Source organism: Balaenoptera acutorostrata, chromosome 11 (genome assembly GCF_949987535.1).
Source record: "Balaenoptera acutorostrata chromosome 11, mBalAcu1.1, whole genome shotgun sequence".
In the NCBI taxonomy this organism is placed as follows: Eukaryota; Metazoa; Chordata; class Mammalia; order Artiodactyla; family Balaenopteridae; genus Balaenoptera; species Balaenoptera acutorostrata.
The window spans coordinates 63276148-63290562 of record NC_080074.1 but is presented as its reverse complement, the minus strand read 5'-3'; the positions used below and the strand labels follow the sequence as shown (position 1 = coordinate 63290562).

General features: G+C 56.2%; 1 protein-coding gene across 4 annotated transcripts; it reads left to right on the top strand.

Moving 5' to 3' along the window:
• The first annotated feature begins 373 nt into the window (after positions 1-373).
• On the top strand, positions 374-13815 carry KRT7 (keratin 7). Of its 4 annotated transcripts, XR_009009707.1 has the most exons (10): positions 375-1247; positions 2664-2875; positions 5063-5123; positions 6330-6425; positions 7830-7994; positions 9104-9229; positions 11532-11752; positions 11857-11949; positions 13210-13244; positions 13615-13659. XR_009009707.1 is itself a non-coding variant. In XM_057556508.1 (9 exons), the coding sequence occupies exons 1-9, from the start codon at positions 918-920 to the stop codon at positions 13770-13772; spliced, it is 1431 nt and encodes a 476-aa protein (XP_057412491.1). In that variant the 5' UTR covers positions 374-917; the 3' UTR covers positions 13773-13815. The 4 variants fall into 4 exon arrangements, 3 of the variants coding, with proteins under 3 accessions (XP_057412491.1, XP_057412492.1, XP_007179461.2); XM_057556508.1 differs by lacking the exon at positions 11857-11949 and having other exon boundaries at positions 374-1247; positions 13183-13244; positions 13615-13815; XM_057556509.1 differs by lacking the exon at positions 13615-13659 and having other exon boundaries at positions 13210-13279.
• Positions 13816-14415: the final 600 nt, after the last annotated feature.

Below are 14415 nucleotides of genomic sequence, written 5' to 3'. Positions count from 1 at the left end.
ACATGCAGACACATATGTAAACACACATGCCTAGGGTGTGCACGCAGCCAAGCCCAGGGCAGATGCGTACACACAAAAGTGTACAGACATTCACACGAAGTGTCTCAAATACACACAGGTGTCCCCTTCCTCTCCAGGGACAAATAAACTAAGTGGACAGGAATGTGATCTGGGGCAGGGGGAAGTGCAGGCCCAGGGTAACCATCACCAGGAGATGTCTACTGGAGCGGGGAGGAGAGGGGCAAGAGTGGGGTCATGCCCCACTTGACCTGGTCTCTGTATGCAAATGAGGCGTGGGGACACGTGGCCAGGGAAACCAGTTCACCCAGGCCCACCTTGAGGTCAGCTTACTCAAGAGCCGAGCTCTCTCAAGGAGGAGCTGGACTTGGGACGGAGGCTGCCGGCGAATGCCTTTCTGGCTCTCAGTAGCTTGGGGAGGGGATTGGGGGCTGACTCCTGGGCTAGAACATTTTGTCCACCCCTTCCTCCAATATTTTACCGCTTGATCTTTCTGCTCTTGTCTCAGGAATCTGGATATTCTTCACTCCTTCCCCAAGCCTCCTCCAGGGAGCCTTCCCTGACTGAGCCCGTTGCAGATCGACTGGGAACGCTGTCTTCCACCGCTCTCTGCGTCCGCCTGCACCAAGGGGTCTGAGCCTCTGCGGCCCTCCTCCCCACTCTGGACGGTTCAGGCTTTGACCGAAAGCCTGGGCCTCGGAGGGGTGGACGGTGCGATGGCGGAAGCGCGGCCCCGGGAGGAGCTGGCGGGCAGAGAAAGGTGGCCGGCGGCCAGCCCCGCCCCTACCTGTGTAAGCCTATCCGCCCGCGCCTAGAGGATAAAAGCGGCCAAGTCGCCCGGAGGTCAGCGAATTCGGCCCCCTGTCGCCCGCCGCTCGGTTCAGCCCGGCCCAGCCAGCATGTCCATCCACTTCAGCTCCCAGGTCTTCAGCTCGCGCTCCTCCGCCTTCCCGGGGCGCGGCACGCAGGTGCGCCTGAACTCGATGGGCCCCGGCGGCTTCGGCGGCAGCAGCATCAGCCTCTACGGCCTTGGCGCCTCGCGGCCGCGCGTGGCAGCGCGCTCATCCTACGGGGACCCAGCGGGCGCCGGCATCCGCGAGGTCACCATCAACCAGAGCCTGCTGACCCCACTGCAGGTGAACATCGACCCCTCCATCCAGCAGGTGCGCCAGGAGGAGCGCGAGCAGATCAAGACCCTGAACAACAAGTTCGCCTCCTTCATCGACAAGGTGAGCGGCCCGCGCTGCCCCAAGCCAGGATCCAGGCCCCAGAAGTTGCCCCGCAGCGCACGTGGGCCAGGGGCTGGGAGGGCTGGTGCCTGCTCTCTTTCCGCCGATATCTGGGACAGTAACCCTCTCCATGAACCCTGTAGCTATTTTTGTCCCCCTCGGCCTCCAAGCCCTCTCTTCCAGCAAGCTACCCAAATCTCCCTGCTTTTTCCTCCGGGAATGTGTGCGTGGGTCTGTCCGGTTGCCCTGGTGGGCTGTGTCTGTGAGTCGGCTGGGGTTCTTGGGCAGCTTTTGTCATCCGAGTCAGGTTGGGAGCTCCAGATGCCAAGGCCAGGACTTCTTTCTCTGGGCCCCCTTCTCTGAGAGGCGGCTGTGCGGAGTCAGAGATGGGGCAGGGTGAGATTCTCCCCTCCCCCCCACTTATTATCTAGCAGATGCTGGAAATAAAGGGCTGGAGGGAGGCAGGCTCCTGGCCCCATCGGCCCCACCTACTTGGTCCTCCATCCTCCTTTTGGTGGTAGGAGGTGAGGTTATACTTGCCCTTGGAGAGAGCCCATCTGGGGGCACTGAGGGTCCCGGGAAAGGGCCATTTAAGAGGTGTTTTTCCTCTTATGTCCCAAAGGGGTGGGGCATAGAGATGGGGGGGGGAGCGCACTTGTGGGGCTGGACCCAAGAACTAAGGGCTAGCCCCCTGGGCCCCTCTGGCCAGGGCCTCCCCCCTGGGCGTAGAGCAGGCTTTCCCTTTCCTGCCTTTGTGTACCTCTCTGCTTCCCTGGTCCCCCATGTCCTCCTCTCCTTCACCCTTCAGACTGTACACATCCTTCAAGTTCTGGGGCAGCCTCCGCAGGAAGCCCCAGGCCCAGGTTCCCCCCGCTGCTGCTCGGCTGCAGCCCCCAGATCCTGCTGCCTGAGTTGCTGGTTTTGAGGAGGCTCGCTTCCCACCACCAGTCATTTTGGTGCTCCTTAGGGACTTATTTTACATTGGCTTGATTGTAGCATCCTGTCCTGAGGCTTTGTTGGAGAAAGAGGGAAGGGGAGAGAGGATACTGAGAGAGGAAGAGATGAGGTCCCAGCCTGAAGGGAGGGGGCCCGAGTCGGGCTGAGGACACAGACAGGAAGGGGGCAGCCGTTCAGAGAGGGAGGTGGAGGCCATCGCCTGTGATGCGATGGGAAGGAGAGGAGGGAGGAGACCCTAAAGCACAAGCACTGGCACATGTCAGTGACCTGAGCCCTGGACACACTCTGAGACAGCTGAGACAGAGAGTATCCTGGAGGAGAGAGCCAAGGGCTAGGGGCCCAGGTTGGGGGAAGAGCCAGTGGGAGCGTGGATTCTGCTGGATGGCTGGAGACCCTCCCAACCGCACTGTGGGTCGCACGATCTGCCTCTCATGAGTTTCCTTCTCCCGCCCCTTCTAGGTGCAGTTTCTGGAGCAGCAGAACAAACTGCTGGAGACCAAGTGGGCACTGCTGCAGGAGCAGAAGTCGACCCAGAGCAGCTGCCTCCTGGGCATCTTTGAGGCCCAGATTGCTGGCCTGCGGAAGCAGCTCGAGGTCCTGCAGCTGGACGGGGGCCGCCTGGAGGTGGAGCTTCGGAACACGCAGGACGTCGTGGAAGACTTCAAGAACAAGTACTGCCCCGCAGTACGACCTGCCGGGATCCATGCCCTGGGCCCATGTGCCCCTCTCAGCTCACCCTCTGCAAATCCTCTCTGGGTCAGGGGTCAGGGGGTACAGCTGCTCAATACAACAACTCCCAGAAGGGAAGGTCTTGATTAACACGTTCCCTGCTTCTCCTCTCTCCTCTTTGTCTCTGGGGGCCGTTTCCAAGTTGCTCTGGTCCTTTCTTCTGACTTACTCCCAGTGAAATATCTCAGCCCAGCCCTGATCTGCGCTGCTCCCTTCAGAAGCCTGACCAAGGCCCAGGAAAGGGCAGGGCAAGAGATGATGTGCGTCAGAACTTGCATGACCCTCAGATTATTCTAGAACAACTCTGTTTTGTTCCCGTGAGGAATTAGAGTCCAGAAAGTTTCAGGGGCTTGATCGAGATCGCATAGTAGGTCACTGGGAGAGCTGGGGCTTGTTTTTGGGCCCCTGACTCCCAGGAGGAGACCTGGAACCAACTTGGGAAGGAAAGAAGCAGAGAGCATGATCATTGTGAGCGATGGGAGGGGTTGTGGGGGCTGGGGGTGGGTGCGGCCAGGGCAGGAACCAGAAAGGAGGCTGTGAGGAGGGGCAGGGAGTGGGAGGCTGGGGGCCGGGAAGGCTGGGTCTTGAGGACGGGCCTTTGAGGTGCCTGCTGAACTCTCTGTTCACATTGAATAGAAACCAAAGCCAGAGGCTGGGCTGGGCATCCCTGCCCAGTGGGCACTCGGGGTAATGAGTGAGTTCTGTGCTCTGCCTGGGGAGATGTATGACTAAGCCGGAGCAGGGACACTGGCTTTGACTGGAGGTAGAAGAAACAAAGGCCTCTGCAGAGAGTGTCTCGCCATTCCCAACCCCCCCCCCCATCCCCACCCCCGACTTCCCTAGGGCAACAGTCAACAGGATTAATCCCACGGCAGGTGGAAGGCAGGTGGAAGCAGACCGGTGCAGGACAGGGAAGGCCTGGGACAACCCGTGAGCCCCTGCTGTCAGGTGTGCATCTGTGCACACATACCCCCCCCAACCCAGAACCCACAGAGCACTTTCCTGGGGAGCCAGGCTGAGGTCCAGGCCGGGGCTGAAGGAGGAGCTGGAAGGGGTCCTGAGTGCAGCTGCCCAGGGAGCTCCTATCTGCACATCCTCTGGGCCCAGTGGCACAGCAGGGGTGGACAGACAGCCTCGCAGATATTTTCCTAACTCTTCTAGAGGCCCTGGGGGAGTGGGACTTTGGGGATCTGGGCTCCTGGAGGGCCTCTGCCTGCCTGAGCATCCTGCTCCCCGCTAAAGTTGCCCCACATCGCTCCTGCTGTTCTCCAGAAGCTCGTGGACACTGCTGACTTTCTGTTTCTGACACCTATTTTGAATCCTCAAGTAAATACTGGGTCAGGCCCACCTGCCCTCTTGCTCTGTGCCCTGCTTTGCCGGCGTCCTCCTATGGGCAGGGGGCTGGCTCCTTGGGAGAAAGAGGGATGGAGGCGGGGGCTCTGGGAGTAGCGATGGGGGCTTGTCACCTAGTTGGGGGCTGGTTCTTCCTCCTTCCTGAGTCCACAAGGTTCCTCCTCTTCAGGCCCCTTCTTCACCCTTAAGCACCTTAACCTGCTTAAGTGGTTAACCTTAAGCGGGTGGGATTAAGCAGGTTAAGGTGTGAGCTCAGGCGTCCGATGGCCAGGCTTCAGGTCCGGGCTTTGCCACTTAGCAGCTTGGTGACTGGACAGAGGACTCAGCCTCTCTGTGCCTCTGTTCCTTTCCCTGCGAATCATAGCACCATTGTTATGGGATTGTTGTAGGGATTAACGGAGAGAATGCAGGGATTAACTGAGAGAATGCAGGGATTAACTGAGAGAATGCATGGGAAGCACAGAACAGGGCAGACCCCCTACAGAGTGGTCCATAAGCTTGGCTGTTATTCGTCTTCTCACTCCCAGTATATGCAGCCTTTGTCCTTTGATTCACGTATGTTCCCAGCTCCCTCACCCCCATGCCTGCCAAGACTCAAAGCCCTAGGAACAGCCATATGGAAAAGTCAGGGACATTTTGTTTCGTAGCTGACACCTGTTTTTTCACGTGTGTCATTAAGGAGGGGGTAAAGGTGATGCACGGCAGACTTTCACACCTGGATATGGGGGGATGGAGGCAGAGCTGCACCAACACCATGCTCCCCTCCTTTACTGCAGGTACGAAGACGAAATTAACCGTCGCACGGCTGCTGAGAATGAGTTTGTATTGCTGAAGAAGGTAAGGGGGTCAGACAGGTAGGGTGGGTGGCATTGTAGGAAGCACAGGGGACAGGGGACCACATGCCTCTCACCTGAGCAGCCAGTAGGGACCTGTGGTCAGGGTCTGGCTGGGTCTATAAGAAGGGAGCAATGGGCTTGGAGAAGGAGAGATCTGGAAGCCAGCCATTTGTAAGCCTGCTTCGTGTATGTATGTGAACATATGTGTCTGCATGTCTGTGTGTGTGTATTTGTGTGTAGGTGTGTCTGGCGAGTCACTAGACTTGTTTCTGGGCTTTTGGAGGGGTTAGAATTATGACTACAGGATGGAGGTTAGAAGGGACGATTTCAACCCCAAATAAGGAAGTGCTCTATCAGTCAGAACATTTAATTACAGATGAGGGTAGCACGTGTCATGCCTGAAATATTTGCTGAATGAATGGGATGGGGTGCCTTGAGGCAAAGTGAGCTCCCCGTCCCTGGAGGTGTGCAAGTGAGGTCAGAAGGCCTTAGGAATATCTTAGAGGGGATTGACTTAAGATTCTGATTCAAAACACACTCACTCAGTGTTCCAGGCCCATCCACAGAAATGTAACCTGCCCCGGGGTGCTGGGCCCTTGGAGATTCAGGGATGAGTGGAAGTGAGCCCTTTCCACAGGAGCTTAACCACAGCAAAGGATGGCTCTCAGGGGCCCAGACTTGCGGTGTTATCTGTTGCCCACCTGCCTTATATCACCCATGCTGCAAGCTACATATTTAGGCTAGAGATTTGCCATCTCTGGGAGCGGTGTCCTGGAGTCTGAATGATTTCATGTTCTCCCATTTGACGGATGAGAAGCTGAGGCTGATAAAGTTGAGGTGATTTGTTCAAGGTCACATAGCTAGTAGGCGGCAGAGCCGGGGGTGTGTCTAAACCACTAAAGCCTTTAGGAACTGGTAAAGCGCTTGGTTTGGGGCTTCAGGCTGCTCTGGGCTATCAGCGCTGAGTAGGCACCTCCAGTCCTGGGTCTGCGCGGAGATGATGTTCCTCTCGAGCCTGGGCGGGTCCAGTGGAGGGAACTTCCCACCGTGGGCATGTCAGGCAGCCTGGAGGAGCTGTATGTTTCTTGGTAGGGCAGCAGTGATTGGTTCTGGGGGTTGGACAGTACTGGCTTGCTCCCACCCCTAAGTGTTTCGCGAACTGAGGACATGGTGTCCCTCTCCCCCTTCTTACCACCACCCCTCCCAGGATGTGGATGTTGCCTACATGAGCAAGGTGGAGTTGGAGGCCAAGGTGGACGCCCTGAATGATGAGATCAACTTCCTCAGGACCCTCTATGAGGAGGTGAGGACCTCAGGGTTGGGAGATGTGCTGCAACCTGCATGTCCTAGCCAGGGGGCTATCTGGTCCACCCCCTGCCTCTGGGTCAGCCGGGGTGTGTGTTGGGTGCATGTAGGGGAGTTGACCCTACTCTTTATTTTTTCTGGATTCAGGAATCCATGGTGGGCAAGGAGTTCAGTAGGAGCTGGAGCAGCACACCAGGGTGGGATGATCATTTGTCAGGAAGGGGGATTGGGAGGGGCTGGAAGGAACCAGGAGGATGTTGAGGGATCCGGGCTGTGACAGGGTTCACAGGTGGGCTGGGTGGGCTTGCAGGGGAGCCTGAGTCAGGAGAGACTGGAGTGCCTGAGGGTTTACGCCCACCGCTCGGCCACCATCTCTGCCTGCTCCTCCCATCTCCCCTCCTGCTCATGCTTGCCCTGCCCTGGGCTTCCAGTTCCTTTCCCTCAAGGGGATTTAAAAACCTCTTCATTCCGTCAGTGTGAGTCTCTGGCCTTAGGCAGAAGATAGGGTGGCCGATCATCTGGCTGGTCTGGGACACAGGAAAACGTGAGGCAAATTACAGACCAGTTCTCATTTCTCTTCAGTCTGGTCTTTACCTGCACATCCAGCCTCCATTAGCAACTCCGGGAGAATTTCCACGTGTGTTAATTTCAGGGGCTGGATCCTTCAGGCTGACTTTGGGTACTTCTGGTCTCAGTGTGGGCCTTCATATGTCTATCACATGTTATATATATGTGTGTGTGTATGTATGTATATACATGTATATATAATTATTTTCCTCTCATTACGAAATACATACTCATTGCAGAAAATCTAGAAAATTAAGTAAAGCATAAAATTGAAAACAAGTTTCCTATACCTACTCTTATCTTGATACCTACCTTTTCAGACTTCTGTGCATATATACACATAGAGATATAGAAATACATATATTTAATAAAATAGAATCATACCTTTTATCATGTAACAGTATACCACAGATATAGTTCCCTGTCCGTAAATACGGCTGTATCATCGGTGTTAAAGGCTGCAGAGTGTGCATAATAGGGTGGAACATGACTTATTTTACCCACCCCCTAGTGACCCCCTTCACAGCAGAGCTCAACTCCAATAGCACCTCGCAGCCAGGAGCCGCCGCAGTTCACCACACTGTCACTTGTCTGTCCGCTGTGATCCTGCCAGACTCTTTGATTTCAGAAGGTGCTAATGGGCTTTTCTGGGAGCCAGGGCTGGTGGAGCTGTTTAGTAGGTGCTGGGTCTGTGCCCCCTGGCTACCTGGTGACTCACTCCCACTCTGGCCTCTTCTCCCTTTTTCTTTCCCTAGTGTGCGGGGAATCCCAGGATGGGCATGGGGACAGGGATGGGTCATGCCCCAAGTCCTGATATTCTGTCTGGTCCCTACAGGAGTTGAAAGAGCTGCAGTCCGAGGTCTCAGACACGTCTGTGGTCCTGTCCATGGACAACAGCCGCTCCCTGGACCTGGACGGCATCATCGCCGAGGTCAAGGCCCAGTACGAGGAGGTCGCCAACCGCAGCCGGGCCGAGGCCGAGGCCTGGTACCAGACCAAGGTGGGTGGCCGCTGGAGGCATATTTTCTCTTCCTGGCAGAGTCCTCGGTGGCGGCTTCCCTTACTCCTCACCATGTCTCAAGCCTTTGGGGCCTGGGTCCCACTGTGCTGACAGGCACCAGGGATTAAATCTGTGGTGGTCTCCAGTGTCCTGGGAATAAGAGGAGGAGAAGGCCAGGTCCCTGCCCAGGGCGAGATTCCAGCCTGATGTGGGGGGAGAGGGCAGAGGAAATGGACATGGATTAATAATTATTATAGCTAAAATCTGGCAAGTAAGCACAATGCTAGGCAAAGTTTCAAATGTTTTACCTGTATTGACTCATATAACCCACAGAACAGCCCTGTTAGGTAGGCACTATTATTATCCCCCTTTTACAGATGAAGAAACTGAGGCATGGAGAGGTTAAGTGATTTGTCTAGCTCTGCACAGCTAGCAGATGGAAGAGCAGGGACCAGATCCTGGGTCCAAGGGCTCCAGAGCAGGTTTAATCGTTATATGCACTGGGTGTGGGCAGGGCAGCTGATAGTACAGGTGCTGAGGGAATGGGCGGGGAGGGGGTGTGCTGGGGCAAACCAGTGATCTGGGGGAGGGAGCCTGAGGGTTTAAAAGCAGCATAGGGCAATGTCTCTGCAGAGATAGGGAGTCATCCATGGTGCGTGGGAGGACACATGCATGCCAATAAGGACTTACTGTGTGACACTAGGCCAGTCCCTTCTATTCTCTGGGACTCATTCTCCTCATCTGTAAAATGGGTGGTGCTGACGAAGGGGTTAATAGGTGAGGATCTCAGACTTCCAGTGATTCTCCAGCATTAGGACATAATGGGAATGGGAAGAGCCCCGGGATCAGTGGGAATGGGGCCGGTGAGCCATCCTTGTCCTCCTCGTCCTGGCTGGCAGGAAACTGAACCCCTCCCCCACCCCACTGTCCGGGAGTCTGGCCTCCTGGCATCGGGCAAAGCTTGCTGGGAGTCAGACTGTCCCTCCCTGGGAAGATAAGCTGGGAGGGCTTGTCACTCAGAACCTGGGGCCTTCCTTGGGTCGGGAGAAGACAAGTCACCTGTAATCACGGCCCACCCCTTGCCATACTCTTCTGTGTGGTCCCTCCAGTTTGAGACCCTCCAGGCCCAGGCTGGGAAGCACGGGGACGACCTCCGGAATACCCGGAATGAGATTGCGGAGCTGAACCGGGCCGTCCAGAAGCTGCAGGCTGAGATCGACAGCATCAAGAAGCAGGTGGGCACCAGCCCTTCTCCTTGGGGCATGTGAAGGGCAGCCGGCTGGGACCACGCTGAGGATGAGGAGCAGGAGGCTGGGGGCGAGGGTGTCAACCCCGTCCCTGCTGCTCTGGGGACGAGGCTGGTGCAGCTCGAGTCTCTCGGGCCCACCTGTGAGCTCTCTAGGACGAAATGTTCTTGGCCAGGTCCTGCTTGACCGAAGGGAGAACAGGAGTCCTAGCTGTGCATAGAGCTTGTGGAAGGAGCCTCAGGCTGGCTGGCTAGACAAGAACCACCATTCGTTACCACACTGGTACTGAGCCCTCTCTTTGCACCTATCTCTGGGTGCGATGTGTACCTGGGGGAAGGGGTGTGGGGGGGTGGTGGGCCGGAGGCCAGCAGAGTCCCTCACTATGGCTCCCAAGGCCCCGCCCCACCTGCTGACCTCACTCCTCACCACTCCCTCTCTGGCTGCGCTCTTGCTTCCTGTAGCTTACATTTGCCAAGCATCTTCATGCTTCAGGGCCCTTGCACTTGGTGTTCCCTCTACCTGGAATGTGGTTCTCCCAGCTCTGCACATGGCTGCCCCTTTCTCCCCCCTGGGGTTTAGGACAAAAGACCTCTTCTCAGAGATGGCTTCCTCAGCCACCCAGCCGCTCTCTCAGCAGTCTGTGTGAGCTTCCTGAAACACCTATCACTCTCTGAAATTTTCTGTCTTATTACTTTAGTATTGACTTATTAGGTAAGTCTTATTAATTAAGTATAAATAAGTATTGTCCCTTACCTCCACTGGGATATTACAAATGCCTTAAGAGCAGGGGCCCCCATCTGGTTCACTGCTCCTCCCTTCCCAGCACCGGACACATGGTCAGGGCACAGGTCTCAGACGACAGACTGATGCGAGGAGGTGCTGTGAAGCTGGGGTGGGGGGTATTGATGAGGAAGGGTCCCCCAAGCCCTGACCAAGGCATGGGGGTGGTCGGGGCAGCTAAGCCTGGGCAGGTGTCTGCAGTGGGGAGGGAGGGAAGCTGATGGGTGGTGACTACTTTCCAGATGAGCCAGGGGATGGGATGTGGGGGTGATCTACCCAGAAATGTCCTCCCCTTGGAGCCCTGCAGGCCTTTTTACATGAGGGCGAGGGTGGAAGCTTTCTCCTGGCACAGATTCAGGGCTGTGAGTCACCGGTGCAGCAAGCCAGCATCCAGCCCTGGAGGGGAGGCACAGAATGATGAATGGCGGTTTCCTAAACGCCGCAGCTTCTGCCACATCCGGTTCTCCTCTTACCCAACAGGGCAGAGCCAGACCCTGGAGCTGCAGTGTCTATCACCGTCGGGGTCTCAGAGGCAGTGGCATGGCCTTGCCAAGGGGGCACCAGTGTGACAGGAAAGGGCACTGACCAGTGGATGGGGGCAGAGGGCATCAGCCAGCCTCCTGGGCAGGACTGGGGGTGTTGGGCAGAGAAGAGGAGTGCGTGCTCTGAGGGGAGAGGGTCTGAGGGCAGAGCACGGTTGTGAGAGGGCAGGAGGAGGAGCACCGCGCTAGGGGATGGGGATGGTGGCTCTCGGGGCTGAACAAGAAGCGGCTCAGGACTAAATAGGCTCCTCTAGTGAGGGACGGGCCACAAGAGAGGGAACACTAAGGCCAGGCAGGAAGCGGCAGCTGCTGCTCATGTCCGTCGTGAATCACGCCACCCCTGCCCAAACCTGGGGCCTGTTGACTTGGAGTCTAGGGGTTCCAAGCAGCGTCTCTGTACTCCAAGTCTCCCTGTTCTGGGCCTGTTCCAAACTGGTTCCTATTTTGAAGGTGTTTTTGGTTCTGGTCAGCTGCCTGAAATTTGAGGACTAAACTAGAATCCCATAGCCTTGGAACTCCTCTAGCTAGGGGTCAGGTGTGCGGGCATTTGTAAATCATAATAGCATTTACTCATAATAGTGATCATAATAGCATTTATTAAATGCTTACTGTCTATCAGACACTGTGCCAAAGACTTTTGTATTATTTCATTTCATTACTTGCAATATCTCTCTATACATACTGTGATGACTGCTGTTTTAGAAAAGAGGAGACTTTTGGCTTAGAAGGGTTGATTCATCCAAGATCACATGGCTTGTAAGTGGCAGAGCCAGAAGTGGAAGCTACGCATTGGGTATCAAAACCCATGTTTGAAACCCTTGGGACCCCCTGGTGCTTGGCAGAGGAGGCTGGTGCCAGTGAAGCCGCCGTCAGCAAGGTGCCCAGTGCTCACTGCAGTACGGGGAAGCAGGAGGGCAGTGGCCGGTGAGGCCTGCCCCCCCAGCTCAAAGCCCCACTACTCCCCACAGCGTGCCAAGCTGGAGGCTGCCATCGCCGAGGCCGAGGAGCGTGGGGAGCTGGCCGTCAAGGATGCACGTGCCAAGCAGGAGGAGCTGGAGGCCGCCCTGCAGCGAGCCAAGCAGGACATGGCCCGGCAGCTCCGGGACTACCAGGAGCTCATGAGCACCAAGCTGGCCCTGGACATCGAGATCGCCACCTACAGGAAGCTGCTGGAGGGCGAGGAGAGCTGGTGAGGACAAAGAATCTGGAGAGGGGATCCTTCTGGGGCTCAGTGAGGCCTGGGGCTTGACATTCATCCATTTGCAAGCATTTCCTGTGTATCCTCTTCTGCAGGGCACTGCGTGTGGGAAGTGCAGGGAGGGTACAGATGATGCTTGCTTCTTTGCCCTTGATGAGATGACTTTCGAGAGGGAAAGACCATATGGTGTAAGCTCAGTGGGAAAGTTGAAGTAGTAACAGCGCTTTCGTGTGTGTGTGTGTGTGGGGGGGGCTATTAGCAAGGTTACCTTATTTGATCTTCAGAACACATCAGGTAAGCAAGACAGGTATTACTGACTCCTTAGTGTACAGAGGGGAAATTGTGGTTAGTTTCATTAATTGAGGGGACAGGGCCAGTGTGCAGTCAAGCTCTGCTGATTCCTGGTCCAGGCATCTTCCATGGCGACAGGCTGCTTCTCACTACATAAATGAGGGCTAAGTCACGTGGTATTGACTGAGCGTGGTAAGGAGGTAAATTTCCCGCCTCCAGAAATATTTGCATACTCACCTGCAGCCTGAGATGAAGCTGGGTTGGGTTAGTCTTCCAGGGAATTCTTCACAAAAAACTCCACATCTATGTCCATGAAGTTGGATCTTCATTAGTACCTTGATGGCTTGACTCATTCAGTCAACAGACAAGTGGCCTGGAAGCTTCCTAGTGTCCTCATCTCTTGCCCTTGACCTTTGCCCTGCCCCCTTCCAGGATTTGGGGCTGCAGCTGGGCTTCCCTCACTCCCTCCACTAAACTGAGGCCTCTCCTCCTCCCTGCAGAGTAAACTCATCCCCAAGGCCAAGGGCTTGGTGACAGTGGAACTGTGAGTCACAAAACAAACACCCAGCTGTCTCGGATAGATTTTTAATTTCCAGGGCAAGACCTGTTTCAGCCCCACAGCCTGCTTATAACCACCCCCTCTCCTCCCTCCCCCCTCAGTCCCGGCTGGAGCTGAATTCACTCAGTCAACGATTCACTAATTATTTCAACACATATTAAGTAATTACCGTGTGCCAGACCTCATGCTAAGGACTGGAGATGCAGGAATCAATAAGCTCCAGCCTGCTTTGAGGATTTTATGATCTGGTTAAGAGAGGCAGCCATCTACATAAACAACGAGAACAGCTACCATTTACAGAATCCTGTGTGCCCAGGGCTTTAGGTAACTTATGTTATTTAGCCCTCACAAACAACACTGTGAGGTTGGTACTGAGTTAGGCCTCATTATAGATGAGGAAGTGGAGACTCTGAGACATTCCCAAGGTCATGTAGCCAGTAGGCAGGAGGGCCAAAGTGAAAAGGCTGAAGGAAGGCTGAACGTGTGGGGACAGAGGAAGGAACCTCAGTTCTGCTCGGGGCCTGGACGGAGGGGTGCGGGAGTGCTTCCTCCAGTGCTGAGGAGAGAGCAGCCCTCACAGGTATCTCCTCTGCCCCAGGATGACCGGAGCTGGAGTGGGAGCCGTGAACATCTGTAAGTCCTTGGCTGCGGGCCCATCACCTATGCCGTCCAGCCTAGGCTGGGTCTATTGGATGGCACATTGGCCTGAAGGCCTGGCCTTCTGGAGGCTGGGAGCCTCCTTCCCTTCAATAGCTTTCAGCAGGGACCTGCAGCTCCCATCCAGAGAGGCTCAACAGCCCAGGAAAGCCATGCACGGGACAGGGTGGGTGGGGGCAGTGTGGAGCTGCCCTCATCTCTGTCTGAGGCTCCTTCTGGGTTGGCCCCTGGCTGTTGGTGGGAAGGGAGGTGGGTGGGAGGAGGGAGACGGGCAGCTATGGCAGGAGGGCGGGGGCCTCGGGTAGTGGGCCTCACGCCGATGGAGACCTCCTCCCTTCTCTCTCAGCTGTGGTCAGTTCCACGGGCGGTGCTGGCAGCCGGCTGACCTTCGGGGGAACCATGGGCAGCAATGCCCTGAGATTCTCCAGTGGTGGAGGGCCTGGGGCCCCCAAGGCCTATTCCATTAGGACCACATCCGTCCCCGGCAGGAGCACCCGCAACTGAGCCCCTGGTGTGGGGAGACACCATCGTCTCAAGAGGACCTCCATCCCTGGTCCCATCCCTGGTCCCAAGACTGCAAGGCAGTCTGAAAAATGATGTCAGAATAGCTTCCAATAAAGCAGCTGCTTTCTGAGGCTTGGGTGAGCCCATGCCCACCACCTGGTATCCTGGCTTCATTAGGCTGGGCGGGGAAGGCGGTGGGGAGGGGAGGGCTCGAGAGCACAGGGTCTGCCCTGATAACTGGGACAGCACATTGGTGACATGGGGGTGCTGCTCTATGGAACTTAACTCTTATCCAGAGTGAGGCCTTGACCCCTCCCAGGGCTGGGCCTGATTCCAGCTCCACTCCTGAAGAAGCCCAGAAGCCCCTGGAAGTTCTGGCTCTGCCAGGAAGTGGGCACTGGAGTCCTCTCCTGCTGAGGGGGTGGGAGAGCTGTTTGCACCCGCCCCCTCCCCCAGCCAATGCCCTGTGCTGTCAGAGAACATTCCTCAGTGGTGAGAAGACCACACATTTAGCTGCCCTAGGTCTGGGTTTGGGGTGGACCAGCCAACTGGCAAATCAGCCCTTCCTGGGAGAGAGAGGGAGCCAGGCGGGGCATAAAGTTGTCCCCTGGGAGACGCAACCAGTCACCGTGGGAGGGTTTAG

Coding starts and splice junctions, on each gene's coding strand:
- KRT7 (XM_057556508.1), top strand. CDS start 918: ATGTCCATCCACTTCAGCTCCCAGGTCTTCAGCTCGCGCTCCTCCGCC. Junction 6,426..7,829: donor TCAGGACCCTCTATGAGGAG/GTGAGGACCTCA, acceptor TGGTCCCTACAG/GAGTTGAAAGAGCTGCAGTC. Junction 7,995..9,103: donor AGGCCTGGTACCAGACCAAG/GTGGGTGGCCGC, acceptor TGGTCCCTCCAG/TTTGAGACCCTCCAGGCCCA.